Source organism: Zeugodacus cucurbitae, chromosome 2 (assembly GCF_028554725.1).
Source record: "Zeugodacus cucurbitae isolate PBARC_wt_2022May chromosome 2, idZeuCucr1.2, whole genome shotgun sequence".
In the NCBI taxonomy this organism is placed as follows: Eukaryota; Metazoa; Arthropoda; class Insecta; order Diptera; family Tephritidae; genus Zeugodacus; species Zeugodacus cucurbitae.
Genome location: NC_071667.1, coordinates 83,550,771 through 83,574,960, shown reverse-complemented (window position 1 = coordinate 83,574,960; position 24,190 = coordinate 83,550,771). Strand labels below are relative to the sequence as shown.

At 34.9% G+C, this 24,190-nt stretch overlaps 8 protein-coding genes across 10 annotated transcripts; 5 read left to right on the top strand and 3 right to left on the bottom strand.

Annotated features, from left to right (window-relative positions):
• Positions 1-325: 325 nt before the first annotated feature.
• Positions 326-1,719, top strand: Plip_0 (phosphatidylglycerophosphatase and protein-tyrosine phosphatase 1). 3 transcript variants are annotated; one of them, XM_011194823.3, is made up of 4 exons: positions 326-530; positions 784-927; positions 995-1,312; positions 1,456-1,719. In XM_011194823.3, exons 1-4 carry the CDS (start codon positions 525-527, stop codon positions 1,579-1,581), a joined length of 594 nt encoding a protein of 197 aa, XP_011193125.1. In that variant the 5' UTR covers positions 326-524; the 3' UTR covers positions 1,582-1,719. The 3 variants fall into 3 exon arrangements, with proteins under 3 accessions (XP_011193125.1, XP_011193142.1, XP_011193134.1); XM_011194840.3 differs by lacking the exon at positions 326-530 and adding an exon at positions 533-652; XM_011194832.3 differs by lacking the exon at positions 326-530 and adding an exon at positions 552-705.
• A 141-nt stretch (positions 1,720-1,860) lies between these two features.
• Positions 1,861-2,966, bottom strand: LOC105218955 (succinate dehydrogenase [ubiquinone] cytochrome b small subunit, mitochondrial). The gene is made up of 4 exons (XM_011194852.3): positions 2,771-2,966; positions 2,609-2,718; positions 2,366-2,553; positions 1,861-2,290 (listed from the first exon to the last, which is right to left on the bottom strand). The coding sequence occupies exons 1-4, from the start codon at positions 2,811-2,813 to the stop codon at positions 2,068-2,070; spliced, it is 564 nt and encodes a 187-aa protein (XP_011193154.2). The 5' UTR covers positions 2,814-2,966; the 3' UTR covers positions 1,861-2,067.
• LOC105218971 (uncharacterized) lies at positions 2,786-5,749 on the bottom strand. Its single transcript, XM_011194871.3, has 5 exons — positions 5,565-5,749; positions 5,216-5,473; positions 4,994-5,151; positions 3,959-4,928; positions 2,786-3,900 (listed from the first exon to the last, which is right to left on the bottom strand). Exons 1-5 carry the CDS (start codon positions 5,608-5,610, stop codon positions 3,488-3,490), a joined length of 1,845 nt encoding a protein of 614 aa, XP_011193173.1. The 5' UTR covers positions 5,611-5,749; the 3' UTR covers positions 2,786-3,487.
• Positions 5,750-6,210: 461 nt separating this feature from the next.
• On the top strand, positions 6,211-8,810 carry LOC105218980 (T-complex protein 1 subunit alpha). Its single transcript, XM_011194881.3, has 7 exons — positions 6,211-6,393; positions 6,681-6,834; positions 6,899-6,986; positions 7,047-7,280; positions 7,346-7,914; positions 7,973-8,153; positions 8,213-8,810. Exons 1-7 carry the CDS (start codon positions 6,321-6,323, stop codon positions 8,585-8,587), a joined length of 1,674 nt encoding a protein of 557 aa, XP_011193183.1. The 5' UTR covers positions 6,211-6,320; the 3' UTR covers positions 8,588-8,810.
• Positions 8,811-8,949: 139 nt separating this feature from the next.
• Positions 8,950-10,325, top strand: LOC105218987 (ELKS/Rab6-interacting/CAST family member 1). Its single transcript, XM_011194895.3, has 3 exons — positions 8,950-9,299; positions 9,369-9,791; positions 9,848-10,325. The coding sequence occupies exons 1-3, from the start codon at positions 9,096-9,098 to the stop codon at positions 9,917-9,919; spliced, it is 699 nt and encodes a 232-aa protein (XP_011193197.2). The 5' UTR covers positions 8,950-9,095; the 3' UTR covers positions 9,920-10,325.
• Positions 10,073-11,648, bottom strand: LOC105218991 (probable prefoldin subunit 5). Its single transcript, XM_054225838.1, has 4 exons — positions 11,512-11,648; positions 10,734-10,925; positions 10,464-10,673; positions 10,073-10,388 (listed from the first exon to the last, which is right to left on the bottom strand). Exons 2-4 carry the CDS (start codon positions 10,827-10,829, stop codon positions 10,212-10,214), a joined length of 483 nt encoding a protein of 160 aa, XP_054081813.1. The 5' UTR covers positions 10,830-10,925; positions 11,512-11,648; the 3' UTR covers positions 10,073-10,211.
• A 154-nt stretch (positions 11,649-11,802) lies between these two features.
• Positions 11,803-12,990, top strand: LOC105219000 (ATP synthase mitochondrial F1 complex assembly factor 1). Its single transcript, XM_011194919.3, has 3 exons — positions 11,803-12,164; positions 12,224-12,551; positions 12,612-12,990. Exons 1-3 carry the CDS (start codon positions 11,926-11,928, stop codon positions 12,873-12,875), a joined length of 831 nt encoding a protein of 276 aa, XP_011193221.1. The 5' UTR covers positions 11,803-11,925; the 3' UTR covers positions 12,876-12,990.
• Positions 12,991-13,224: 234 nt separating this feature from the next.
• On the top strand, positions 13,225-23,151 carry LOC105219019 (uncharacterized). The gene is made up of 20 exons (XM_054233450.1): positions 13,225-13,384; positions 13,472-13,633; positions 13,707-13,869; positions 13,946-14,067; positions 14,127-14,421; positions 14,497-14,598; positions 14,678-14,822; positions 14,896-15,173; positions 15,244-15,371; positions 15,429-15,443; positions 18,044-18,256; positions 18,333-18,494; positions 21,188-21,350; positions 21,417-21,538; positions 21,608-21,911; positions 21,980-22,087; positions 22,202-22,337; positions 22,422-22,705; positions 22,766-22,893; positions 23,011-23,151. Exons 1-20 carry the CDS (start codon positions 13,345-13,347, stop codon positions 23,043-23,045), a joined length of 3,105 nt encoding a protein of 1,034 aa, XP_054089425.1. The 5' UTR covers positions 13,225-13,344; the 3' UTR covers positions 23,046-23,151.
• The last annotated feature ends 1,039 nt before the right edge of the window (positions 23,152-24,190 follow it).

Below are 24,190 nucleotides of genomic sequence, written 5' to 3'. Positions count from 1 at the left end.
TGTAAAAGTTTCAGTTATTGAATTTAGTATATATTTGCTACTCAAATGCAAAGTTCACTTTTGTGATTCCATAAAACCACATTTCATTAATTTGGGTGGATCATAAATGTTTTTACTCAACCTCCCTTTACCTGAAGCAATGTAAAGTTTTTAATAGTAACTCTCTACTGACGATCTTTTCGATAAAATAATAAAAAAGGCAAATTGTTCAATTTTTAATGGAATTCTCCCATTGAACAGCTGACCGTTGATCATTGACAGCATTTTACGCTGTTTACGTAGCGCAGTGTGTGCTATGTCAACTTATTTGACTCCCTCAAAATAAAATACATATGTATGAATTTATTAATAGTCAGCTGTCAGGGGAATAGAAAACACAACGTAACAAAAATTGTTTGTGAATGGAATTCAACAATAAATCCAAGCTTTGCATTATTTATGACACAACGATAATCTCTCTCTTTGTTTGGAAGCTTTTGTTTGTTTTTTTCTGCAAGTAGTGATTCACTCAAATACGGATAAATATGATTGTAAGTAAACCACCGCATCAGTAAACCGCAGTATTGTCGCTATTTAAACACATACCTCAGCCAAAAACTGGTTGTGGAGCGCACATGTGCTAAGGTGTAATCATTAGAGAGTTTCGTGAAAGGTGCTTTCTCTTATACTTTGTTTAGCACCTGAGAAATATACGCTTATAGCTTTGTATGTGCTGAGTTGAGCTTTAAAATTTAGTTGTAAAACTTTCGCTTCAATGAAAATAACTTCCTCTTTTTCAAACAGACTGCGATGTTTGCTCGCGTAACCTTTTATCCATCATTGTTTTACAATGTGTTGATGGAAAAGGCATCCTTCCGAAATTGGTACGATCGCATTGATGAAAATGTAATTTTGGGTGCCTTACCCTTCCGTTCCGAGGCGAAAGAAGTAAGAAAGTTTATATGCAACCGCTGTTGTATTGTGCTAAATCAGTGTTAATTTTATCTCTCCTTAGTTGATCGCCAAAGAAAATGTGAAGGCAGTTGTGTCCATGAATGAAGACTACGAGCTGTCTATGTTCTCTAACGACTCGGAGCAGTGGAAATCGCATGGAATTAGTTTTCTGCAACTACCTACAACAGATATTTTTGAAGCACCGAACCAAGAAAAACTTTATGATGGCGTAAAATTTATAAATAACTTTCTACCTCAAGAGCAGCGCATAAAGCGTTTGAGTTCAATTTCCGAGCCTGAAAATAGTGGCACTGTATATGTTCACTGTAAGGCGGGGCGCACGCGTAGCGCTACGCTTGTGGGATGCTACTTAATGATGGTAAGTCCTTCGTATTATTTACTCACTTTAATATTTACAATTTTTTTTTTTTTGCTATAGTAAATATGACAATTTTTGTAGCTTTATTTATCTCTGTATCATTGGTTATGTACTAATAATGTGTTATTTGTGTAATTTATTAGAAAAACGGCTGGTCACCTGAGCAAGCAGTGGACTTTATGCGCGCACGCCGCCCCCATATTTTACTGCATTCAAAGCAATGGGAAGCTCTAAGAATATTTCACAAAACTAATGTCGAGAATACGTGACCCTCCTATGACTCGGAAAGCACAAGAGTTGTACATTCTGTAATATATATTGTTATTCAAATGTTTTAACTTTACGTAATAAAGTGGACGATGTCAGTTGTGACATTTATGCTAATTTGTACAAAAAGCTGCTTTAAATATTACGGCATTATTTATTTTCGAAAATTCTACATCTGCTTACCATAGTTTCAACAAATAGTAACTGAAACATCGAGCTTTGATGTTTATAATTTCCCTTTACTCACTTCATATTAGTTTAATTGCAATAAAAACAACAAGTATTTTTTATACGCCTCTTTATCGTTAAACGAAAAGCTAATATTATTCATGGTGTACGTTTCATATTAAGTTAAGTCGAATACAAAAGTAAGTTTTTTACATTTTTGGCTGTTGTAGTAGTTATGTACTTCACATAATAGTGTTAATTTATTAGAATTCAAACGGTTCCAATTTGTTGCTATGCAATGAATTAAGAAGTTATAACAATTATTGAGTGTTGGCTTCCTCAGCAGTTGGTCCAGATCCAGCAGGCTTAATCTTCCAAATCTGCTTAATGGAGTTGGCAATTCCGACATCGTTTTGAATGATGTAGAAAAGTCCACCAAGCGTTGCAATAGAAAGCAAGATCAAGGCACCATGGGCGACTTTCGGTAATATTGGTCCAACCACTTGGGGACGTGCATAATCTGTGACTATAGCCTCCACACCCCTTTTACAAAAATAATAATAATAATAAATACAATATAGACTGCAGCTGCAATTGCGAATTTAAAATATTATTTACCAATGGGAGTGAAGCACTACGGAGACCGCAAGCAGAGCGTCGAGCGTTTGCGAAGGGTAGATGAAAGCGGCAGGAACAACACCGAGAAGCGCAAGAGATATCAAACGTTCAGCAGTCCATAAAGGTACGTGATTGCCTTTAGCTGCAGCCATTTTAGGAGTACTCAATGAGAAGGTTCTTGACACGATCTAAAGAAAAATATGTACTGTACACAGTTAAGCGGTCATATCGTACAGTTCATACCTGTGCATTATTCAATTTTGTCAAGGTCTTCAAACTTTCTGCAGAAATGGTACTCTTTGTGGTCAACGTCTTCATGGGCAAAGATAGGGCAGTTTTTCCTAGTCCTAGAACTTTCAAGTTTACGATTATATAATGCAAGTCAATTTCGGTTTAAAGTTTTACCATTCAATTTGCCGGCATTACGCATCATTACAGAGAGCGCCATTTTGGATATAACACTTGGACGAGGATAATAATTAAGTAGTTATTAAATTTGAATATAAAGCACTTTGCTTGTTATTTTCGCAAATTTTTCTGTCCTGCTCCACCGGATTATCGGATTTCGCTTTTATTTTTCTTCGACAAGTGTTACAAAAACAGCAGTTTTAAATGTCAAATACCTGCCGCGTTACCAACTACATATGAAAATTCCTATTCGATATAAATGTCAATATTGCCACTTGTTTTTTGTTTTTGATTTGCGCAAACTATTAGTTTAGATTTTGCGCTGATATTTGTATATGTTAATATTCGTATAATTACATACTTATATGTAATCCTTGTAAACTGTAGCTTTAAATATTTTATATGTACAACAAGCTTCCAATTAGCGTAAATTGTCAATTTATTTAAAATGGATGGATTAATATACCAAATTTTAGTACATTTATATAGAATTGAACTTATGGTTATAGTTGCCAATTAGATACTATTCTGGACGGAATGTATATATATTCGAATGTTTTACTTATGAGCTAATAAGACACATTTTTGTTTGTAAAATCGTAAATTATACCTTCTAAGAGATTCCTGATTAAGGTAATGTCGTTGCGTTATAAAATTTGTTTTACATAATATTCTAAAAAACTATTTGTGAGAGCTGCTAATGAACACGGTTTGTTAAAATAAAAACCACGTGAAAACACTTAATAAAACACCACTTGCATATGATATTAAGGGAGTAGCACCTGCCTTATAGAAATCCCAATCAAATATAATGTTGGATGCATCTGAATCCTTCCAAGGATAGGCACCATCATCGAAGTACATAGGACAATCGTCTCGTTCTCTTTCGTACTCCATGGCATCAATGGCAACTGCGGCTCCCTCTGTGTGATTCCATGAGGTGACATCTTGATTTAGTTTGCAAAAAGCTCCAACAGCTTGCGACATTAGCACACGATTTAAGTCTGCGCGCTGATATACCCAGCAACGGTACTTGGAGAGTGGATCTAAATCATCATATGTAATGAGATAAGATTTGAGATTCTCCTTCCAAAAGCCTATACACTTCATGCGATAATCCGGGTCACCTAAAATGTTAAATTAAATATTAACCATTGTTTTACTTAATTATAAAACACAACTAACTGTATATGTCCACAGGCCTTCCCAAATGATCCACTGACAGACAGTAGTTTTCATCAATAGCCAACTCCTTTTGATCCGTATCACATACTGATAAATCCGAAATATTTTGTTTGCAATGTATGTTCGGTCGAGGACTTAAGGTTACACCACCAAGAATTCTCGTTCTGAATGGATGTTCTCCGCGTTGTGTAAAATTGAATTTTCCCGCCACTGGACAACGTACTGGCACCGGATTTTTCGCTAGGAACAAGTCATATTTCCAGGCTTCTGCATTTTTGAACTGCACCCACGAACACACTGTACTAAAATCGTCCTTGATAACTGCTAAACCCTTGCGATAGCGTATGATATTATGATGTCGTGGTTGAAAGTCAAAACAGACATAATCCTTCTGACAGCCATCGACTGTAAGACGCGCCATCATAATTCTATTATCACGTCGCTCGCGACACACGTATATCGTACGACGGTAACGTGCTCTATCAGGATAGTATGTTTCGTTAATATGCGTTTCACTAATAGACACATCTGCATCGATATTTGCAGTGTTAACCCAGTCACCAGAAAAATTTTGTGGCAGTGTACAACCGGGCTCAACATATTCGGCTTTTACAGGTGTAAGCTTAAGACGTTCTGGCGAGTTCTCAGGTGTTTTTAAGGTATTACATTCAGCAGTAATTGAAACACCAATATACAAATCATCGTCACGATTTTTCAGGAAACAGCGGTATTTTTCATCTTTTCGCGATTCTTTCGTATTTGCTACCGCAAAATAATGATTTTTGCCCACAAACCAATCACCTAAGCAACTATATTCCACAATACCCGAGAATGTGCCTTCCATACCCTCACATTGTTGGTATGTAACGTTGAATTTCTGATTTTGTATCAAGAATTGAGTACCAGCTGTTTGACAAGATTGTATACGCGCATCGGGTTTGTTGCACACACCAGTAAACCGGAAACGATTCTAATAAGAAAATATTTTACTTTTACATTATAGTAATTTTAAGTTTTGAGAATATTGCAAATTACTTGATATGTGAAATGCCACACGCCTTCAAGCGACGAACGACAGTTGATGGGAACAAAATTCTCATTAAACAATGTCACTAATTGTTGGTCATCTCTTATGCCCTTGCAAACATTTTCGACACTTGGCTCTACTCCTGTCGGTATAGAAACACATGGACCTATAAAATAAAAAGAAAAATTGAGAATTATGATGAAATTATTTAGTTACAAATTTACTTATACCTTCAACTTTTTCAAACACATTCAGTGTTCGTATAATTGTATGAACACAATGATAACAATTTGCAGACCGCTCTTTAAACACAAATGAATACTCATCACCATGTCCAGACATGGTTACACATACTCCACGGCGGGACATGGAAGTCGCATCTATTACTGTCTGTGTGGGATTACCAGTCTCCCATGAGAACCAACTTCCTTGCAGAATTCTGGGAATAATACATCTATTTTGCTCCAAGTGGTTTTGCTGCGCTGAAACTTTTTGAAAAATATACACACAATTTAATTAAGCGATGTTTAAGTCAGCGTCCATACTGAAGCTGGGTGTGGCCAAATAACAATTATTTACCTATACTCAAAGCGCCGACAAAGAACATAAATTTTAATGGTAACATTTTTGACTTTACATTAACGTTCTAATTTGTACATAAATTTTACAAAATATTGTTTATATTTAAAGAAAACTAAAAACTTGTAATTAACTACGACAGGAATGTTAGAGCACGTATAAACTAAATAAACCGATGTACTAGCGATGTAAATGATGTTTTTAAAATATCGATAAACCAAATACATCGATTTTTAAACGCCCTGCAAATTGGTGATTATTTATCAGTTCTTATTATCATTGTTATTTTAAAGATTAAATCAAATAGAATAGAAGATCACTTCTATTATCATTACAGTTTATATTTTAATCTTTTTTATTGTTGATACAGTTTATATTGTTTTATTTCCTTGTCCAACTATTTCGAAGTTTCGAAGAACCCTTCTTTACAATTTTCACATTAAACATTATATTGAATTGTTGGACTATTTCAGTATCAAAATAATGCAGGGCTTAAACTGGATAATAATTCTTATAAACTTTTTGTATTATTAATTCCAATAATTGCATTATTTTGAACGAAAAGACTTATGAGACGGCAACGCTTATATAGAGTTGCCACACGTACGGCAAATTAATAAGGAAGACATTTCGAATTCGAACAAGCACACATTTTTCTTGTCAGCGACACAGTGAGTCAGGCGCACATCATTTTTCATCAGCATTTTTAAATATTGTTGATTTTTTAATTAAAAATCTCAAAGAATAACCAAAAGGATGTCCACTATTGCGAGCCCTCTGTCCATTGCGGGCACTAGACAATCTGGCGCTTCCGTGCGTACACAAAATGGTAAGAAATTTAAAGTGTAAAAAACATCTGCGCCCAAGCATTACCGGGCGATAGAAAAGTCAACATGTGAGATTATTTTTGAAAGGTTTGGACATTTCGAGAATGTCTGATAAATAATTTTGCAAATGAGTAATATTCTCCTTTAATAAAGATGACCTACACTTTTTATTCCTTCAATAAAATACATAAAATTTATATGAAAAAGTGAGGTTACATTCATTACCATTTAGGTCCTTAAGTAAGGAGACAAGGGTGTGGTATTAAAATATTTTTTAACATAATTTCAGTTATGGCTGCGAGTTCCATTGCAAATATTGTAAAGAGTTCCTTGGGACCTGTTGGTTTGGACAAAATGCTGGTTGACGACATTGGTGATGTCACGGTTACTAATGATGGTGCCACAATACTCAAATTGTTGGAGGTGGAACACCCAGCTGCCAAGTATGCATATTGAATTCATTACTCTTGTATATTAAAATATTAATGCTTTTAATTTATTGCAAAGGGTTCTTGTGGAACTTGCACAACTGCAAGATGAAGAGGTTGGAGATGGTACCACATCAGTTGTTATATTAGCCGCAGAGCTATTAAAGGTACGTTATAATAATGAAAAGTCAGTTCTGCTTTTATACAAGTTCTCACTATTATTTTAGAATGCTGATGAGCTGGTTAAGCAAAAAATTCACCCCACTTCAATCATTGCTGGATACCGTCTGGCTTGCAAGGAAGCTTGTAAATACATTTCAGAACATCTAACAGCTCCTGTTGATGAATTGGGACGTGATTCCCTAATTAACATTGCAAAAACATCCATGAGTTCCAAGATCATTGGTGCCGATGCCGATTTGTTCGCCACAATGGTTGTGGACGCGGCTCAAGCTGTGAGGGTAAGTTTGAAAATATTCTGAAAAGTGATTATAAACAAATGCTAATTGGGTGCGGTTTTCTATAGATCATAGATCCGAAAGGCAGTCCATTATATTCAATTAAGGCTATAAACGTTTTGAAGGCTCATGGCAAATCAGCACGCGAATCGGTTTTGATACCCGGTTATGCTCTTAACTGTACCATCGCGTCACAACAAATGCCGAAGAAAATTGTCAACGCAAAAATCGCTTGCTTAGATTTCTCGCTGCAAAAGACCAAAATGAAGATGGGAGTGCAAGTACTTATTAATGACCCAGACAAATTGGAAGGCATTCGTGCACGTGAAATGGATATCACCAAAGAACGCATCAACAAAATCCTATCAACCGGTGTAAATGTTGTGCTATGCTCTGGTGGCGTTGATGATCTGTGCATGAAATATTTTGTAGAGGCTGGTGCCATGGCCGTGCGTCGTGTTAAGAAGAGTGACTTGAAAATTATTGCAAAAGCCACCGGAGCTGCCTTCCTCACTTCGTTGACTAATATGGAAGGGGACGAGAGCTTTGAAGCATCTATGGTCGGAGAAGCTTCCGAAGTTGCGCAAGAGCGAATTTGTGATGACGAACTCATTTTGATTAAAGGCACTAAAGCTAGGTAGGTGTTAAACAAAATATTTTTGCTCGAAGTGTACTTTATTACTTTTTGCAAATAGAGCTGCTGCTTCCATTATTTTGCGCGGACCAAATGATTTCTACTGTGATGAGATGGAACGCTCTATTCATGATGCGCTCTGCGTTGTAAAGCGTGTATTGGAAAGTAAAAAAGTAGTAGCTGGTGGCGGCTGTGTTGAAGCTGCACTTTCAATTTATTTGGAAAATTTTGCGACTTCCTTGGTAAATGAAATAGTAATTGTGATTGATAATTAAAACTTATGAATATTAAAAAATTACAGAGCTCCCGCGAACAATTGGCTATTGCCGAATTCGCCAAATCTCTCTTGGTCATTCCAAAAACATTGGCAGTGAATGCAGCTAAGGACGCTACCGACTTGGTAGCAAAATTGCGTGCCTACCATAATTCCAGCCAAACCAAAACTGAACATGCGCAACTGAAGTGGACAGGTTTGGATTTGATCGAAGGCATCGTACGCGATAACAAGAAAGCCGGTGTTTTGGAGCCAGCGATGTCGAAAATAAAGTCGCTTAAATTCGCTACTGAAGCCGCTATTACCATCTTACGTATCGATGATATGATCAAACTGAATCCAGAAGAGAAGGGAGGCAAAAACTATGCTGACGCATGTGCCGCTGGGGAGCTCGATGGCTAATTGGTATTCGAATCATTCGTATTAGTTGTGGAACCACTCGTATTGCCTCTTCTACACACTTATTATTTACATTTACATTTAAACATTAATGATAAGGTCAGGACCTGTTTCGATGGTAACAAACGTCACTTTTCAACTACACGCTCTACATATTAAACAACAGCTACTCTGTTCAGTTCTATTTACAAAAATTTAATTGAAATAAATTTTGGACTAAACACAATTCTTTCTTTTTAATAAAAAAATATTTCCCAAATTGTAGTTGTGAATTACTGCACTCCTTTATTAGTGATTCGAAATTAGAATTTATTTAGTTTTAATTTTTAGTGGTTTAATTTAGTTTTAATTTTCGTCGGCGCGCGCACTCAGCGTACTGGCTAAAAATAGCAATGCAGTGTGGTATTTATAAATAAAGTAAGAAGAAGAAGAAATATTTTGGATGAGTAGTAGGAAAACAGCGGATATATTCACAGGAAAGTTCTTGGAGAAATTAAAATAAAATACCAAAATGTCTGAAAACACCGCAGATACCATAGAGGATGTCAACAACAATTTAGCAAATGAGACTGTGCCTCCACAACCGGAACAAGATCAAGTAACTCAACCACAAAATAATGAACTATTGGATATAGTTTTCACATTAGAGAGTGAAAAACAGGCGCTGGTAGAAGAGTCGCGCAAGAGAATTTCTGCACTTCGTAAGGAATTGGAGGTTAGAATTGTACATTATTTTTTAATAAATTATTATTATTAACTGCACAAATTTCTTTTATGACTGAAGCAAAGTCAATCCGAAAATGAGCAACATAAACGTAAGATAAATCAGTTAGAGCAATCGCTCAAGCAGTCGGTTATGTTGGGCGGTGTTGATGCACCCAAGTCACGACAGGAGCAAGATGAGTTATTGTTGAAAGCGAAAACTTTGCTTTTTGAAAAAACTAAAGTATGTAAACAACAAGAACAACAAATTGGGGTACTCAAGAATCAAGTGGAGGCCATGAAGGATGTTGTACAGGTGACTAAAGATATGTTGAATTTGAAGAGTGCCGAATGCGATCACATGGAAGTGCGTTTGGAGAAATCTCAACAATGGATTAAAGCCGAGAAGGACAAATGTGCTATAATCGAGAAGAAGTTACTAATATCAAAAGGAGTTTATGACAAACTACGTGCTGAATATGATATACAGTCGAAAATATTTAAGGTACACTGATTACTCGTATATGAAAATTCTTCTAGTTTTCACTTATTTTGTTATAGGATTTAAAAGAAGTTTATGAACAAAAAATTAAGATGTTGGGCATTGCACTTGAGGAAGCTAAAAAGAAATAAGGCGGCGTAAAATAAAGTAAAATACAACTTAGCTTGAAATATACTGGTTATATATGAATGTGTAATAATAGTTATGTCTAATTTACTTTCGCACTAATATAATAAAAATATCACAAATAAAATAATACATAGTTAAATTGGCATATGCCACAATTTGTTTTTAAATGCTTTTCATTTATCTTTATTTGCAGGCGAATTCACTCATTACAAGCAAGCTTCTGCTAATAAACTTTCATTATTCCATGTTATATGTGAAGTGTTTTGCTGAAATATTAAGGAAAACGTTTTGTTTTTATGCAGTTTGCTGTTGTTGCATCTGTTTCGAGAGTGCAAGTTGTTTCATCTCCATTACACCAGCGACAGCATTTAAAAATCTACTCTTTTGTATTTGGATTTTTTCAATTTTCTCAATTTGTTCTTGTAAATAATCTACACGTCTCTTGAAGTAGTCTTTAGAGCTTTCCAAGTTCTTTAAAGAAAATTAAGGAAAAGGAAAAATGATTTTAAACAATCAGTGAGCTAATTTATACACAAATACACAAACCTTTTCCACATAGTAGCCTGTGCCAACATCAATTACAAAGTTATCGAGATCCTTAATGCGTCCAGGTACATACATGCTACTTGTAAGTGGCACCAAAACTTGACGATTTTGCCACTCAGGTTGGAATGATTCCAGCGCTTCCTTCGAGCTAGCATACTTCGCTTTACAATTGTAAAGAGTTTGCAATGAAGACTGAATGCTGTTGATCTCCTACAAGAAGTTTTTTGTTTCAAAAATGTATATTAGATATTGTCATTGTGGTGGACGCACCTTTTCCATTTCCTGTCTGATTTGCATTAATTGCTCCAAACTTAGCTTGGCTAAGTCAATTTGTTCTGTTTTAACATCGCTGCTACTTGCCGACATTTTGTATTTGATGTTATATTAAGAAATAAGTGTTTTAAAAGCAAATATCCTCACAAATGTTTTCTTAAATCGCGTGCGAAATAGAACTTCACACACCTCCAAAGATGACATGATACGAAACTCTTTATTCTGAGAGAGCGCTGTAAAAATCCACATTTTTTATAACATTTGACAATGATCCCACTATGTAAAAAAATAAATTGGGCATTTTAGAAATAACTTTTGGGTATTTTAACTTTTAGATATTATTTTTAAATGCTCTGTTCCCTATTAGACCTATATCATATATATACTAACTTAAATATATTTATATACTAATTATAAATAATTAAGAAAATAAAAACATGATTTTTTATAAATTCATGCAACAAAATATATTAATTTATTAACATAAAATATATAATATATTAAATATAATGATGTCACTTGATATATTAGATATCATTTGTAACAAATAATAGCAAAAATAATAGTTTCACACAGTTTAATATTATCAGTGTATTTCCCTAAAATTATATTTCGCACTGATTTTGTCATATACTTTTATCGGTATTACTTCTGGCATCCCGCCTTTTCTGTCAAAAATTCCTTCAACTCGCATTGCTACCAACTTAAAATGAGAGATCAGGGAATTCGGTTTGAGGAAAAATGAGAGAGTTTCGTATCATGTCATCTTTGACACCTCTATAGATAAATATATTTCGATGAGTTGCAGTTCGAATTGTCGAAATGTCGAATGCGGAGAATCGAATATTAAGGGTTTCCAATGCACATAATTAAAAATACTGTACTCTGTTATCAGAAAACTATTCAAATTCTATATAAAGCCTATATTTTGTTGAGTAATGTTACTTAATTTAAGTCTTATTAACAAAAATTAAAAAAAAAAATATTTTAGAAAATAAATAAAGGTTTTTTTATATCGTAAGGAGAATGGCTACCCTAACAGTTTTAGAAGTTGTCAAACAGCTGTTTTATGTTGTGTAATTTGTCATTTTACATAAAATTTAACTAGCTTTCCATGTGTTGAATTAAAACTATTTTCCTTTTAGCAATTTGGGAAAATATTAAGCGTTTGCAGTGAATAGAGTTTGTTATGGCCTGTTCTCGTTGCTGTTTACGCCTTATATCACTTAATAGTATAGCTAAAAGAACCATAAGCATGTCAGCAATGAGACGTGCCGAGGAGGCTTTGGATAAGATGAAAGAGAAGAACCCATATTTCGATAAATATGCGGAAAAAATTGCAAAGCTTCAACAAACTTCTCCGGAAGAGTTTTTAGACCGTGTGGACAAAGTTGTCAATCCCATTAAAGATGGAAAAAGTCAATCGAGGTATTGCTGTTTGTTCATATCTTTATTAATTATAAATAATATATGATTTGTACTTAAAGAACATATTCCGAACTTCTCAATCCTAAACAACCACGGAAGGAACAGGTAGCCAATGAAATACCTTACAAGAAACTTACCGACATCATGAAACTTGAACTTATCGAAGATAAGACAGCCGACGAAATTTCAAGTATTTGGTATGAGTACCATAAAACTAAAGATGTGTTGGCGGCTACATTAACTGTTAATCAGTTTGATACACTTATGGAACGTGCTAAACAATATCCAATATTTTTGTTGCCACTTCCACGAAGCGAAGGTTTTGAGTTTATCATGTTGCAATTTGCAGCAAATGCGGTGCATTTTACACCGCTTCTTGCTTATCAGGTTGGTGTTTCTTTATTAATTTAATTCTCGTACATGTAAATAAAATCTTATATAAATTAGGTGCATGCCGAAAACGCGCCAGAGTGTCTGACGATAGTGCATTATACGGAAACGAAAGATAAAGGTGTTGTACTGATGCGAGGCGAATATGACAGCAAAGTCTTGACGGGACAAGAAGCACAATGCTTGGCTAATGAATTACAAATGTTCTATTGCAAGAGCGAGGAAAGCAAACTAAAGTTATTGGAAACATTTAACAGAAAACCAAATGAATTCAAACACATGGATCTAATCAAAGAGGTGGAAAATATACAGTTAGCTTAAAGTATCCAGCAATACATGTCCTACTATTCAGTTGTCGATTTACTAACTTTGTTTCTGTGAAATCTAATAAATGAGAATTAATACTATGATGAAATCGAGTGCTACAATCGAATAATTAAGTTGTGTTTTTATTTAAGCTATTTGGTGTGGGAGATAAAAGTGAAAACTATATTTAAATGTTTTCCAACATCTCTATCATTATTTATTTCTCCTGTTGAAAAAAAAATTAAAAACGTAATTAAACAAACTGTATTCAAAAATATCGATATCTGAGGTACCACACATGCCCTAAACACCCTTTTTTTAACTATTATTCCAATTTTCTATTGTTTTTATTCTTTTATTCATCTGTTTTCTTTTGGAGAGTATTGAGTTCAAATTTGTTTTGTTTATACATTTTTGAATTGTTGATTTTGAAATGTTTAATTTTTAGTCATTAGCTGCAAATTCATGTGTCGTCCGGTAATTTATGGACGCTACGCATTTTGACGATATTATGATTATTATAGGTAAATTGTTCGTTTGCTTTTGGAGAATAATATAGATCAACTACCAAGAATAACTAAAAAGTGAAAATATATGTGAATTTCGCACAGGCTACGGTAAAGCGAATTTACTTCTTTTACTCACCTGTGGGCTGCTGCTCATGTTCACAATTACCGAGACAATGGGCATGGCTATCATAGCACCGAAGAGTACGTGCGAATTCGAAAGTACAGAACAAGCGAAAGCGGCAATACAAGCGGCAGCTTTTACTGGTAATATAATTGAAAACCTTATATGCATCTTCTTATACATCTGTATGTAGTTAATATATCTCTGCTCCGTTAGGTATGATAATCTCTTCATATATTTGGGGTTATTTGTGTGACAAAATCGGAAGGCGAGCAGTGCTTTTGCGTAGCACTGCATTGGCTTTGGTCTGCTCTTTTTCATCCATGTTGATTACAAACTTTTGGCTTTTTCTGACCTTACGCTTTATGACAGGCATTTGGTAAACTAACGGAATTGTTGTAGATTAAAGTCAATATTGAGTACATTCTTTAATACCGTTAAATTTATGCTTTAAGTGTGGCTGGTCCTGGTTTCGCGTCGCTCACATATCTCGGAGAATTCTGCACACCAAGAAATCGCGCTTCTATCATAAACTATATGTGCATGTTTACCGGCATCGCTATGGTCTATTGTCCAGGTATTTAATGAACTAATGCCAACTATAATTTATATGTATATGATTTTTTTACTTCGTAGGCCTTTCCCAGTTTTTGGTGCATTGGAAGTTTTGTATACCCATTATCGGTAATTTGTTAATGTGCTCATGGCGCATACTTGGGTTGCTATTCGCAGTTCCGGGATGGATCAGCTTCTTTCTGCTATTGCATCTACCAGAAAGTCCGAAATTTCTACTATTGGTAAATAAAAACGAAGAATGCACCGAAGTGTTAAATTGGATGTGTCGTATCAACAACAATGGCAAGACTTTAGAGGATTTTGGAATTTATAATATGAAGCCATTATTAAAATCTGGAATTGGACCAGAACCAAAGTATACCACAAACCTCTTATTCTTATCTTTCATGCTTTAGACCTAATTAACCAATTATTTGGGTACTCGTTTAAGCCTGATTCGTGCAATGGGCAAGGAGGTTGTACCTTTATTCCGAAATCCCTATGTGAAACGATTCTTGGTTAGCTGTGTGGTTATGTTCGGACTGTTGCTCGTGTAAGTGTGAGAGTTAGCAGGGAATAATTGTATATATTGTACATGTGTGTTGAATTACTGATTCATTATTTTCGTTTAGTGCCAATGGTGTTGCAATCTGGTTCACGGATATAAGAAATCATTCTCATACATGGGAACTTGAGAAGAAAAATAAAAGCGACGATTTGGATATTTCAATTTGCGAAGCGGTTAGCTATAATAAGAGAGTAGCCAAAGAGACAAAGGTTTGATTGCGGTGTTTTACTTAAACATATATTTTATAAAAAATTAATTGTTTTTTATCACTATTTTTGCTAGGTATGCAGTGACGACATTTTGGCTTTTTGGGATTCAATTTTTCTGGGCGTTTCATATCTGATTGAATATATCTTCTTTGGCTTACTGTTGTTGGCCTTGCCAAGGAAGCCCATATTTTGCATATCATTGTTGATATCTGGTATTAGTGGCCTGTGTCTCCCATTTATGACCAGTTCATCTCTAATACCTCCCACCTTTATCGCCTTCCTTTCAATACCGGCAGTAATGACGAACTTAATGAATAGCGCAGTTCTCGAATTCATACCTACTTATATAAGGTGATTTCCTCATACATTTTTTTGGGTGCAATTCCTTATGTTTTTATCAAATTTCAATATTTTTATGCAGAGGTAAAGCGGTATGTATTTGCTTGATGTTTGGTCGCTTTGGCGCCGTTTTTGGTACTACCATTATGGCTCACCTAATTGAGCCCTTTTGTTTTGAAGCCTTCATTCTGTTCTCGTGTTTTCCCTTTAGTAAGTATCTTATGGAGAATTGTGCTTTCTTTCTTAAAATCATGTTGCTCTTTTCAGTTTGTGCGATATGCGGCTATTTCCTGCCTTTGGATGAGCATATCTTTTAGCAAATATATGAAAATGTCTATCCTTATTTATGTACTGCAAGCAAAATATATATTTTTTAAAGTATCAATTTGGATTTTTATTTTATAAGTAGCTAAGCTCGAATGCAGCGAATGCTGCAAACTTAAAGAAGATGTTCATGAATATATGTATGTATGTATGTATTTAAATGTACATACATACATATATAGAATTTCACAAATAATTTAAAATTAAAAAATTGAAATTTATTTAAAAATATTTCTAAACGAAATCTCATAAGCCTTACTCTATATACATGGTGTGTTCAAAAAATAACGGGAATTTTTGTATTTTGAAAAACATATTAAAAATAAATTAAAATTATTTATCGTCTTCAGGGGGGCACTTGACAATATATCAACATAATCCAAAGAAATGTTGACGATTGGACTCTCCCAACCAGTGAAATTTTAATTTTTACAATTCCCGTTATTTTTAGAACACACCACATATAGGCATTCTTAACTTTATTTGCGCATCTTTCTCTTTAGCGAATGCTACTTATTAATATCTAAAGCAGTTTTTATGAATTTCCAAAAATTCTCATTAATTGTAGTACAATTTACATATTTTTGTTACTCATACGCCCCAGCCGACGTTTCAACCTTGAAGCTAAACAAGACAGAAAATAATATTAATATTTTATTGTAAACTAAGGTCTTGCAAAAAAAAACAACTGGCCAACATTTATTTTTATTAAAATAAAATCGCTCAGGTGAAAAATCTCAAATCACCAAAAATATAGATTAGGAAAAGGCTTGCTCATACAGTAAAAGCTCCTTATTCGCGCTTCCTTTATTCGCGTTTTCACTTTTCGTGGATTAAAAAAATAAGACCCAATTTCTATATTCGCGACTAAAAATTTTTTTATTCGCGGATCTAATAAGCACATACATAATAATAAAATTATTTCAATAGGTATCCAACCCAATATTCTTGTCGAATGGACTAGTAAAAAAGTAAAATAGATCTTATTACAAGAAAATGTTAAATATTCCACTATTTTCGCAATATTTTTGAACTTTTGGTAATATTTCCATATAGAAGGGGCTCACATGGAACTGAAAACAACCTATTGAAGAAGAGGCTTCAACAAGCGCTGGAAACGTGACATTCAATTTGAAAAAGAAGGTTTAAGAATGGCAAGCAGGTTGATCCGTCTATGGAACGAAGTCTAATTTTTAAGAGACAAATTGCTAATGTGACTGCTGTGTATCAGTCCGGAGCTTTTGACAACTGCTAAGCAAGAAAAAATTACAAAATTCTTCAAACCATTGCCTAAGCCTTAAGATAATTAGTTAAAATGTTCAAAAATTTCAATCAATTTAATTTTTTTTTTATATACCTACTTGTTTTTTTTTTGTCGCCTAGGAACATATCCCCTATAATCCCATATAAATTACCATCCCGTATTCACGGTTTCTGTATTTATGGAGCATATACCCCGCGATTAAAGAGCTTTTACTGTATATAAATATAGCATATGGCACAAGATGATTGTACCAAAGCACCAATTGTAAATGATAAACATAAGCACTTGACAATAGTTAGCATAACGCCAGTTGAATCTAGAAAAAAAGTGTAAACTTTATAACGGTAATAAACGTTAGTGTTACTAATGGAAACATCCCAAAATAGATTTATTACACTCATATGCAGATAAGTGGTCTCATTGTCTTAAGCAAATATCATGCATCTTCATTTCATAAAGCGTAAGCTCCCAAGCAAATAAGCGTGACGGTTATTCTTGTTGTGAACGGAATGCATAATATCTGGCAAATATTGTGCATCGCGAACTCAAAATGTCAGTAAATTATTTTTGTGCAAACAAAAGCAACAACTGTTGCTACAAACATACACGCACGCAAGCAGTTGGACTTGAAATACAACATGGCGAGTATTCACCTATAAAATTATTAATTTAACGGTAATTCTATTAATTGTTATGCATTTTCACTCAATTTACAGTTATATACAGTTATATGCATATATTGACATTTTCTGTTGAGTATCTGCACTTTTGTGAAGCACTGTATGTATGCACATATTCTTGTTAGTATTTACTTTTGACTAATTTTTGATAAAACTCTTTAGAAATTTGGTGCTTCAAGTGCCAGCAGAGTGTCTCATTTGTAAAAGAGATATTTCTTTATCGATTCTTAGCATTGCATCACTTGAAAAGTGTATTGTACATTTACGAGCAATAACGGTGAGTTTATGCATGACACGCACACACACATACATACATACAAACATGCGAGTTTATGTACATAGAAGCACTTATTAAGTTGTTCGGAAGTTTTTGATAAGAATTGTATGTGTTCGCAATCTGAATAGACGGCCTGAACAGGTGCTAAGGCAATGCGTAGCTGCCGTTCAGTTATAAATTGGCAGTCGGTGGCTGCGGCAACGATAACGGTAACGACAACTCAAGTGATACGTTACTACAGTTAGTTGCAAACTAATATGTACGTGTGAAGTTAAAAAAATATAAAAAAAGTGAAAAAAAACAAATAAAAATAGGTGAAAAAGTGTTCCTTGCTGAGTCCTAGGTCCTGCCACAATAATGTCGCCACATAATACTTACTGTGATACAAAACTGCCAATCGAATTGGATTGCAGCGCAAATTCAACACCAAATGTGGAAAGCGTCGAAAATGCACCAAGTGCGCCGAATACCAAAGGAAGCGCTGTGCCAGGTGCTTCGCAGGACACACAACCTCTGCAGCATGATTACGACACTGTGCTCGATTTGATAGGTGCGACGATGAGCAGCGGCAGCGCAGTTGTGTGTGCTTTATTTACAACAAATTTCCTTTTCTCTCCCTCCTTAAGGATTTGGTTGCGCGCAATGGGTGCTGCTGATCACCAGCGGCTTGCTCTTGATGACGGTCATCAACGAGACAATGGGCATGAGCATCATAACGATCGCCTCACAGTGTGATTTCGCCTCAACATCGGTGGATAAGGCCATCATGAGCGCCGCTTCATTTGCGGGTATGTAAGGCTTTAATTAACTAAAATAGTGCTCAAAGGACTATTTCATTGAATGCAGTCAAATAAAGGAAATTTAAATAAATTAAATAGAATAATTGAATGAGAATTGGTGTTATTACAAAATTAAGTTGGACTTTCGATTCTTTAACAAAAAAATAAAAATATAAAAGAAAAATACATTATCTCTTCTTAGACTTAATTAAGAGATATGAATATTGAGGATGAGATATCAAAAAATTTACAAGTTAACATAATTGTCTTGCGTTATAATGCGACTTGAACACATTGAGTGCTAAAAATAAACCGATTTCGACAGATTGATTTTATATTTAGTAAAATGCTCGATAATTTCATCAAAACGTTTGAGAAGCTATCTTACAGATAAAATATTTATGTAATACCTCAAGTTCATTCGTATGTACGAGTATGTGGAAAGTTTGAAGAACGACGGTAATTACAAACAGCATGCATAATTCATAGTAATTGCGCACACACACGCCTAAACACATACGCACAAAAGTTGAGATACTTGATTTGAATTTTCGGAATAAAATTCAAGCAATTATAGTTCGGAGAATTTGTGTAATAAACATTATATTTGCATTTTTGTACCAGTGAGGGGCATATTCAAATACAATTTTTTTGGAAAAGTGGGTGTGGTTCTGCACCGTTTTTAGTATTTATCGCTCAACCTACTAAAACAATATCAACCAAACTTATTGGACATTTTTCCTATTAGTATATTGATTAAGATATCGGAAATACATCATTGAAGAAATGTCAAAATTGTCAAATTCATACCATAATTTTCAAGGCCCCCAATATAGCAAATGATGACCTCAACGCTAATGGATATTTTATTATCAAAAATATTGGTAAATCTTTCAGATATATTATAGAAATTCGGAGGGAATATTTTTCTTGCAATAGAGAGCCTTTGTGCCAAAAAAAAATGGGTAAAATCGAGTCCCTACTTCCCCCAGCTACCCTATACCTAATATTAGATTTTTCTTAGATCTACAATATAACCCACTGATATTGTAGTTATCGATTAATATGTGAAATGAAAAAATTAAAAACATTAATTATCTTGAATATAATGTAGCTTGGTGGCAAATATAATTGAAATCCATCCAGGAATTACTCTATCCTCCATATACTTTACAAAATGATTTTCGTTCTTTTGTTTAGAATTGTGTGTAATCGTCTAAAATTCAATAATTAAATTGCGGAAGTATAAAATGTTCCGTTACACCCGATCTTAGCCCTTCCTTACTTATTTATATTTTCCAATCATAGAATGCCAATTTGTTAGAGAGTAGTATAACTGTAACGTAGCCTCACCTCCCTTATTTTGATTAAATCCCCACATTTCCAACTTTGTAACATTGTAAATAGCAATATATTTGTTTCATTACTTTTAGTAACGGTTTTGTTTGACAGTGTATTGATTACGTTCGTTTACGATCAATATTTGTTTTAATCGTAATAAATTTCAATTTCATATTTTTAGCACATCTTTTCAATTGCAATTTTTTGTATTTTTTTTGTTTTTGGAGTGTAACAGCTGTTCATTGATCTATTACACACCTATTTTGTGGATTTTTGTTGTTTTCAAAGTGTTTCCGTTAAATGTAGGAAGTGGCAACGCCATTTAAGCAAAAGTGTGTGTATGGAAAATAACAGCACTAAACGTATAGATTAACGAATAGAATTACAGCAACAAAGCGGCGGGGGCCGATGGACTACCGGCTGAGCTATTCAAATACGGCGGCGAAGAACTGATAAGGTGCATGCATCAGCTTCTTTGTAGAATATGGTCGGAAGAAAGCATGCCCGATGATTGAAAACTCAGTGTGCTCTGCGATGGACCAGATATTCACCATGCACCAAATCTCACCATATTTTCATCGATTTTAAAGCTGCCTTCGATAGCACGAAAAGGAGCTGCCTTTATGCCGCGATGTCTGAATTTGGTATCCCTGCAAAACTAATACGACTATGTAAACTGACGTTGAGCAACACCAAAAGCTCCGCCAGGATCGGGAAGGACCTCTCCGATCCGTTCGATACCAAACGAGGCTTCAGACAGGGTGACTCACTATTGTGCGACTTCTTCAATCTATTACTGGAAAAAATAATACGAGCTGCAGAGCTAAATAGAGAAGGTACAATCTTCTATAAGAGTGTACAGTTGCTGGCGTATGCCGATGATATTGATATTGGTGTTTCCAGTTGGCGCCAAAAAGCAAAAAGGAGGAACGAGTGGCGCGTAGAAACCGCTTTAAGCGATTATAGCCGAATCCACCAGAGCGCGCCACTCGTTCCTCCTTTTTGCTTTTTGCTATAAATACCGTTATATACAAAAGTAATAAGATTAATAAGAGGGAGGGATATAAGGTTTAGCGGAAGATATTTTCTTTAATTTATGGTATCGATATACATGTGCTATAAGAAATCCACTTTCGTTAGATATATTTCACTTCAAGGCATATGTGAGAGTATAGACCACACCTCCATTTTTTAGAATATTAATGTACTTACATTGGAAATGAATACTAAAAAACTCTGTGAGTCCAGACCCAGTTCAATTTGTGGTGGGCTAAGAGGTCTATCAGCGTATTTGTGTGCATTTTTAAGCATTTTCAAATTATAACATATAGTACATTCTAAGTAATCTGTTATTTTTCCAGGAATAGCGTTGTTTTCATACATTTGGGGCTACCTAAGTGACACCATAGGACGTCGGCGTGTATTGGTCTATGCAACTTTCGGCAGTTGTCTGTTCTCGGTTATATCTATGTTCATGCCCAATTTTTGGCTTTATGTATTCATGCGCTTCATGGTTGGCAGTTGGTAAGTACCCGTTTCTAAGAACTGATTAAACTTGATTGCGAATACATTTTTAAATTCCCCTCAAAGTATTGCCGGTCCTTCCTCCACGACATATGCTTTCTTGGGTGAATTTCATGCGCGACGTCACTGTGCGTTAATAATGAATTATGCCAGTTTATTTGTGGGCGTTGGGATGACATATGTGCCGGGTAGGTTTGAAGCTTCTTGGAATTAAATGTTAAATTTTCTATAAAAGTATGTTTGCATTACATTGATAGCAATCGGTTGGCTGGTTCTGTCTATGGATTGGTCACTTCAGCTGAGCGATAGCTTTGCGTTTCGTCCATGGCGTCTTCTGATGGTCTTCAATCTGTTGCCGGGCCTTATAGCTGGCTTAATACTATTAGTGCTACCGGAGAGTCCGAAGCTACTTTTATCTGTGCATAAAGACGAAGAAGCCATAGCCGCTGTAAACTGGATTTGTAAACGCAATACTGGGAAAGATTTGGAGCAGTTTGGGGTTAAGAAGATAAAGGCCGAAAACACGATGGCAGATAAGGTGCACATTACGAGCAAGTCGTGGTAAGACTCAATTGAAAAAAATTGATTTAAATGCTAAGATTGAATAAATATATATGATTTCTTATCAGCTTTGAGACAGTGAAGCACATCTGGCAGGAGACACGCCCATTACTACAACGCCCATACGTTCTAAATTTCTTGGTGTGCTGTGTAATTATGTGCGGTCTATTTTTCAGGTAGGTTTACAATTTGTAAATAAATTTGCGAAAACTACTGCTTTCACACAATCCAGTAGCCCCCAGTCGGAATCCAGATTACTCGATATACCATATTTTACTCACTTTTTCTAGCTCTAGCGGCATGGGTCTGTGGTTTACGGAAATTCAAAATAGAGTTAGCATGAGTACGTCTGAGAATCAAGTAACAATTTGCAATATTATTGCTGACACATTTCAAGATAAAGTAGATCTTACAAATTCTACGAAGGTAAGTCTTTTTTAAAACCTAAAAGTTAGATTTGAGTTTTAAACCTCTTTATACATATTTTTATGACGTATTGTTCCATTCCAGATTTGCGTCGATGAAATTAGCACTAAAAGCTATATTGACTCAATTTCCTTGGGTTTGTGCTTTGTGGTGGGCTATCTTCTAATCGGCGGTGTCATAAAATTATTCGGACGCAAAGCAACAATCATCGGTTCGATGTTCCTCAGTACGGCCTGCTGTGTCGCATTGTTTTGGCTACTCGATCCGATTGCGATCGTCGTATGCTTTATTGTATTCCTGACAATGCCCGGCCTTTGTATCTCCATGCTGGGCAGTGGTGTGGTGGATCTAGTGCCGACCCATTTACGGTACTCAGTGCCAAAAATACATAAAACGTATAAATAAATAATAGATTATTTCCTTTGCAGAGGTAAAGCGGTTTGCATTTGTTTATTGCTCGGTCGCACAGGCAGCATTTTTGGTAGCAACCTGATCGGCGTGTTGCTGGAGTCCTCTTGCGAATTGACCTTTGGCCTTTTCACTGCGTGTGTATTGAGTAAGTGTGCTAATGCTGAGTCATAAACCGTGTTTAAAAATTTCTATTTATTAATTGCTATTTACAACTTAGTTCACACATACTTGTAATTAATTTTGCTTCAATTTACATTTTCAGTTTGCATGCTGCTCACAGTGACCCTGCCCATTTGAGCGCACTAAACGGGCTAAACGATTACCAATTAAACCGCGTGATGTGGGCGTAGCGGAACACACGGCACCGCTAATGCAATCTGAATTTCTACTCTAATAGAATATTTTGATCTAATAGTGAAATGCTTTAGGAATATTGTTAGCTAGTCGCTCTGTAGTTTAATGTCACCTTGTTATATGCATTGCTTAGTTGTAAGTTGTTTTAACAACATTTGATCGATAAGTTGTTGAATTTATTTTGCACAGCTGCCCTTATGTAAATATTTCGAATTTAACATGTGAAGCTGTTTTTGCAATATAATAGATAAGGATATTTACGGGTTTTTGTATATGACTATATGTGTGTGTTATGGTAGTTGAATGAGTACAAAAATACAATTTTATTAAAATAAAAGTAGAAATTGTGTAATACTTTGGGTAACTAGTGGGATTATTCTAGGCATATTGTGTTTTTTCCTGCTATTCATGCTGAAATATTTCATTAAATATGCAAGAACCAGGTGTTTTAAGTAAAATGATTATGCTAACCGTTAAGTGGCTTAAGTTGAAACAATCTAGGGAGGATACAGTAAAATTCCTCAAAACGGACAGCTCCCATAACTGGAGAAATTCCATGGAGACAACATTCTCATGTGTGTTTCAAAAATTTAATTTTAATTATTAAAATAAGTTGTTTTGTTTTTTAGGAAAAGCAGTTTGTTCCCGAGAATTTAAAAAAATTTCTTTGGATGGACTTCCGGTTAAGTCGAAATCTACCAAAAAAGTATGGATGACTCGAGAAATCATGACTGAGTGATTACAACAGTTAAACAGAAAATGCTATTTCAAAATAAAGTTTTAATTTGGTTTGTGGATAATGCAACATCACATTCTTCTATGCTTTTTCATACTGTTATTTTATAAGATGGCTTGTGAAAAATAACAGCTTATTTATAATCTTCCACAAGTAGCGAACTCAAATCGTTTTCTGTGTTTTAGAACAGGTCACCAATTAATAATAATAATAATTAGAAATGGGATAATATTCAGAATGAAATTAAAAAACAAACTAGAACATCCGCGCACCCAGTTTCTTCGTTCCTATTACTCTAGAGCGTATTGGAATCACATTTCAGTTGTACGTGAAATAAATCATAGCGAGTATT

What these genes read in the sequence shown, in the direction of transcription:
- LOC105218987 (XM_011194895.3), top strand. Translation starts at nt 9,096, where the DNA reads ATGTCTGAAAACACCGCAGATACCATAGAGGATGTCAACAACAATTTA. An exon ending in CACTTCGTAAGGAATTGGAG is followed by an intron (nt 9,300 to 9,368) that starts GTTAGAATTGTA and finishes TTATGACTGAAG; the next exon opens with CAAAGTCAATCCGAAAATGA. An exon ending in TACAGTCGAAAATATTTAAG is followed by an intron (nt 9,792 to 9,847) that starts GTACACTGATTA and finishes ATTTTGTTATAG; the next exon opens with GATTTAAAAGAAGTTTATGA.
- Plip_0 (XM_011194823.3), top strand. An exon ending in TCCGTTCCGAGGCGAAAGAA is followed by an intron (nt 928 to 994) that starts GTAAGAAAGTTT and finishes ATCTCTCCTTAG; the next exon opens with TTGATCGCCAAAGAAAATGT. An exon ending in TGGGATGCTACTTAATGATG is followed by an intron (nt 1,313 to 1,455) that starts GTAAGTCCTTCG and finishes GTAATTTATTAG; the next exon opens with AAAAACGGCTGGTCACCTGA.
- LOC105219000 (XM_011194919.3), top strand. Translation starts at nt 11,926, where the DNA reads ATGGCCTGTTCTCGTTGCTGTTTACGCCTTATATCACTTAATAGTATA. An exon ending in GATGGAAAAAGTCAATCGAG is followed by an intron (nt 12,165 to 12,223) that starts GTATTGCTGTTT and finishes TTGTACTTAAAG; the next exon opens with AACATATTCCGAACTTCTCA. An exon ending in CACCGCTTCTTGCTTATCAG is followed by an intron (nt 12,552 to 12,611) that starts GTTGGTGTTTCT and finishes TATATAAATTAG; the next exon opens with GTGCATGCCGAAAACGCGCC.
- LOC105218971 (XM_011194871.3), bottom strand. Translation starts at nt 5,610, where the DNA reads ATGTTACCATTAAAATTTATGTTCTTTGTCGGCGCTTTGAGTATAG. An exon ending in TGTCGGCGCTTTGAGTATAG is followed by an intron (nt 5,474 to 5,564) that starts GTAAATAATTGT and finishes TTTTTCAAAAAG; the next exon opens with TTTCAGCGCAGCAAAACCAC. An exon ending in AAGGCCTGTGGACATATACA is followed by an intron (nt 3,901 to 3,958) that starts GTTAGTTGTGTT and finishes TTAACATTTTAG; the next exon opens with GTGACCCGGATTATCGCATG.
- LOC105218980 (XM_011194881.3), top strand. Translation starts at nt 6,321, where the DNA reads ATGTCCACTATTGCGAGCCCTCTGTCCATTGCGGGCACTAGACAATCT. An exon ending in GTGGAACACCCAGCTGCCAA is followed by an intron (nt 6,835 to 6,898) that starts GTATGCATATTG and finishes TTTATTGCAAAG; the next exon opens with GGTTCTTGTGGAACTTGCAC. An exon ending in ATTAAAGGCACTAAAGCTAG is followed by an intron (nt 7,915 to 7,972) that starts GTAGGTGTTAAA and finishes TTTTGCAAATAG; the next exon opens with AGCTGCTGCTTCCATTATTT.
- LOC105219019 (XM_054233450.1), top strand. Translation starts at nt 13,345, where the DNA reads ATGGACGCTACGCATTTTGACGATATTATGATTATTATAG. An exon ending in GAGTAGCCAAAGAGACAAAG is followed by an intron (nt 14,823 to 14,895) that starts GTTTGATTGCGG and finishes TATTTTTGCTAG; the next exon opens with GTATGCAGTGACGACATTTT. An exon ending in CTAGTGCCGACCCATTTACG is followed by an intron (nt 22,706 to 22,765) that starts GTACTCAGTGCC and finishes TTTCCTTTGCAG; the next exon opens with AGGTAAAGCGGTTTGCATTT.
- LOC105218991 (XM_054225838.1), bottom strand. Translation starts at nt 10,829, where the DNA reads ATGTCGGCAAGTAGCAGCGATGTTAAAACAGAACAAATTGACTTAGCC. An exon ending in TCAGACAGGAAATGGAAAAG is followed by an intron (nt 10,674 to 10,733) that starts GTGCGTCCACCA and finishes AACTTCTTGTAG; the next exon opens with GAGATCAACAGCATTCAGTC. An exon ending in CAGGCTACTATGTGGAAAAG is followed by an intron (nt 10,389 to 10,463) that starts GTTTGTGTATTT and finishes TTTTCTTTAAAG; the next exon opens with AACTTGGAAAGCTCTAAAGA.
- LOC105218955 (XM_011194852.3), bottom strand. Translation starts at nt 2,813, where the DNA reads ATGGCGCTCTCTGTAATGATGCGTAATGCCGGCAAATTGAATG. An exon ending in CAAAATTGAATAATGCACAG is followed by an intron (nt 2,554 to 2,608) that starts GTATGAACTGTA and finishes ATTTTTCTTTAG; the next exon opens with ATCGTGTCAAGAACCTTCTC. An exon ending in GTAGTGCTTCACTCCCATTG is followed by an intron (nt 2,291 to 2,365) that starts GTAAATAATATT and finishes TTTTTGTAAAAG; the next exon opens with GGGTGTGGAGGCTATAGTCA.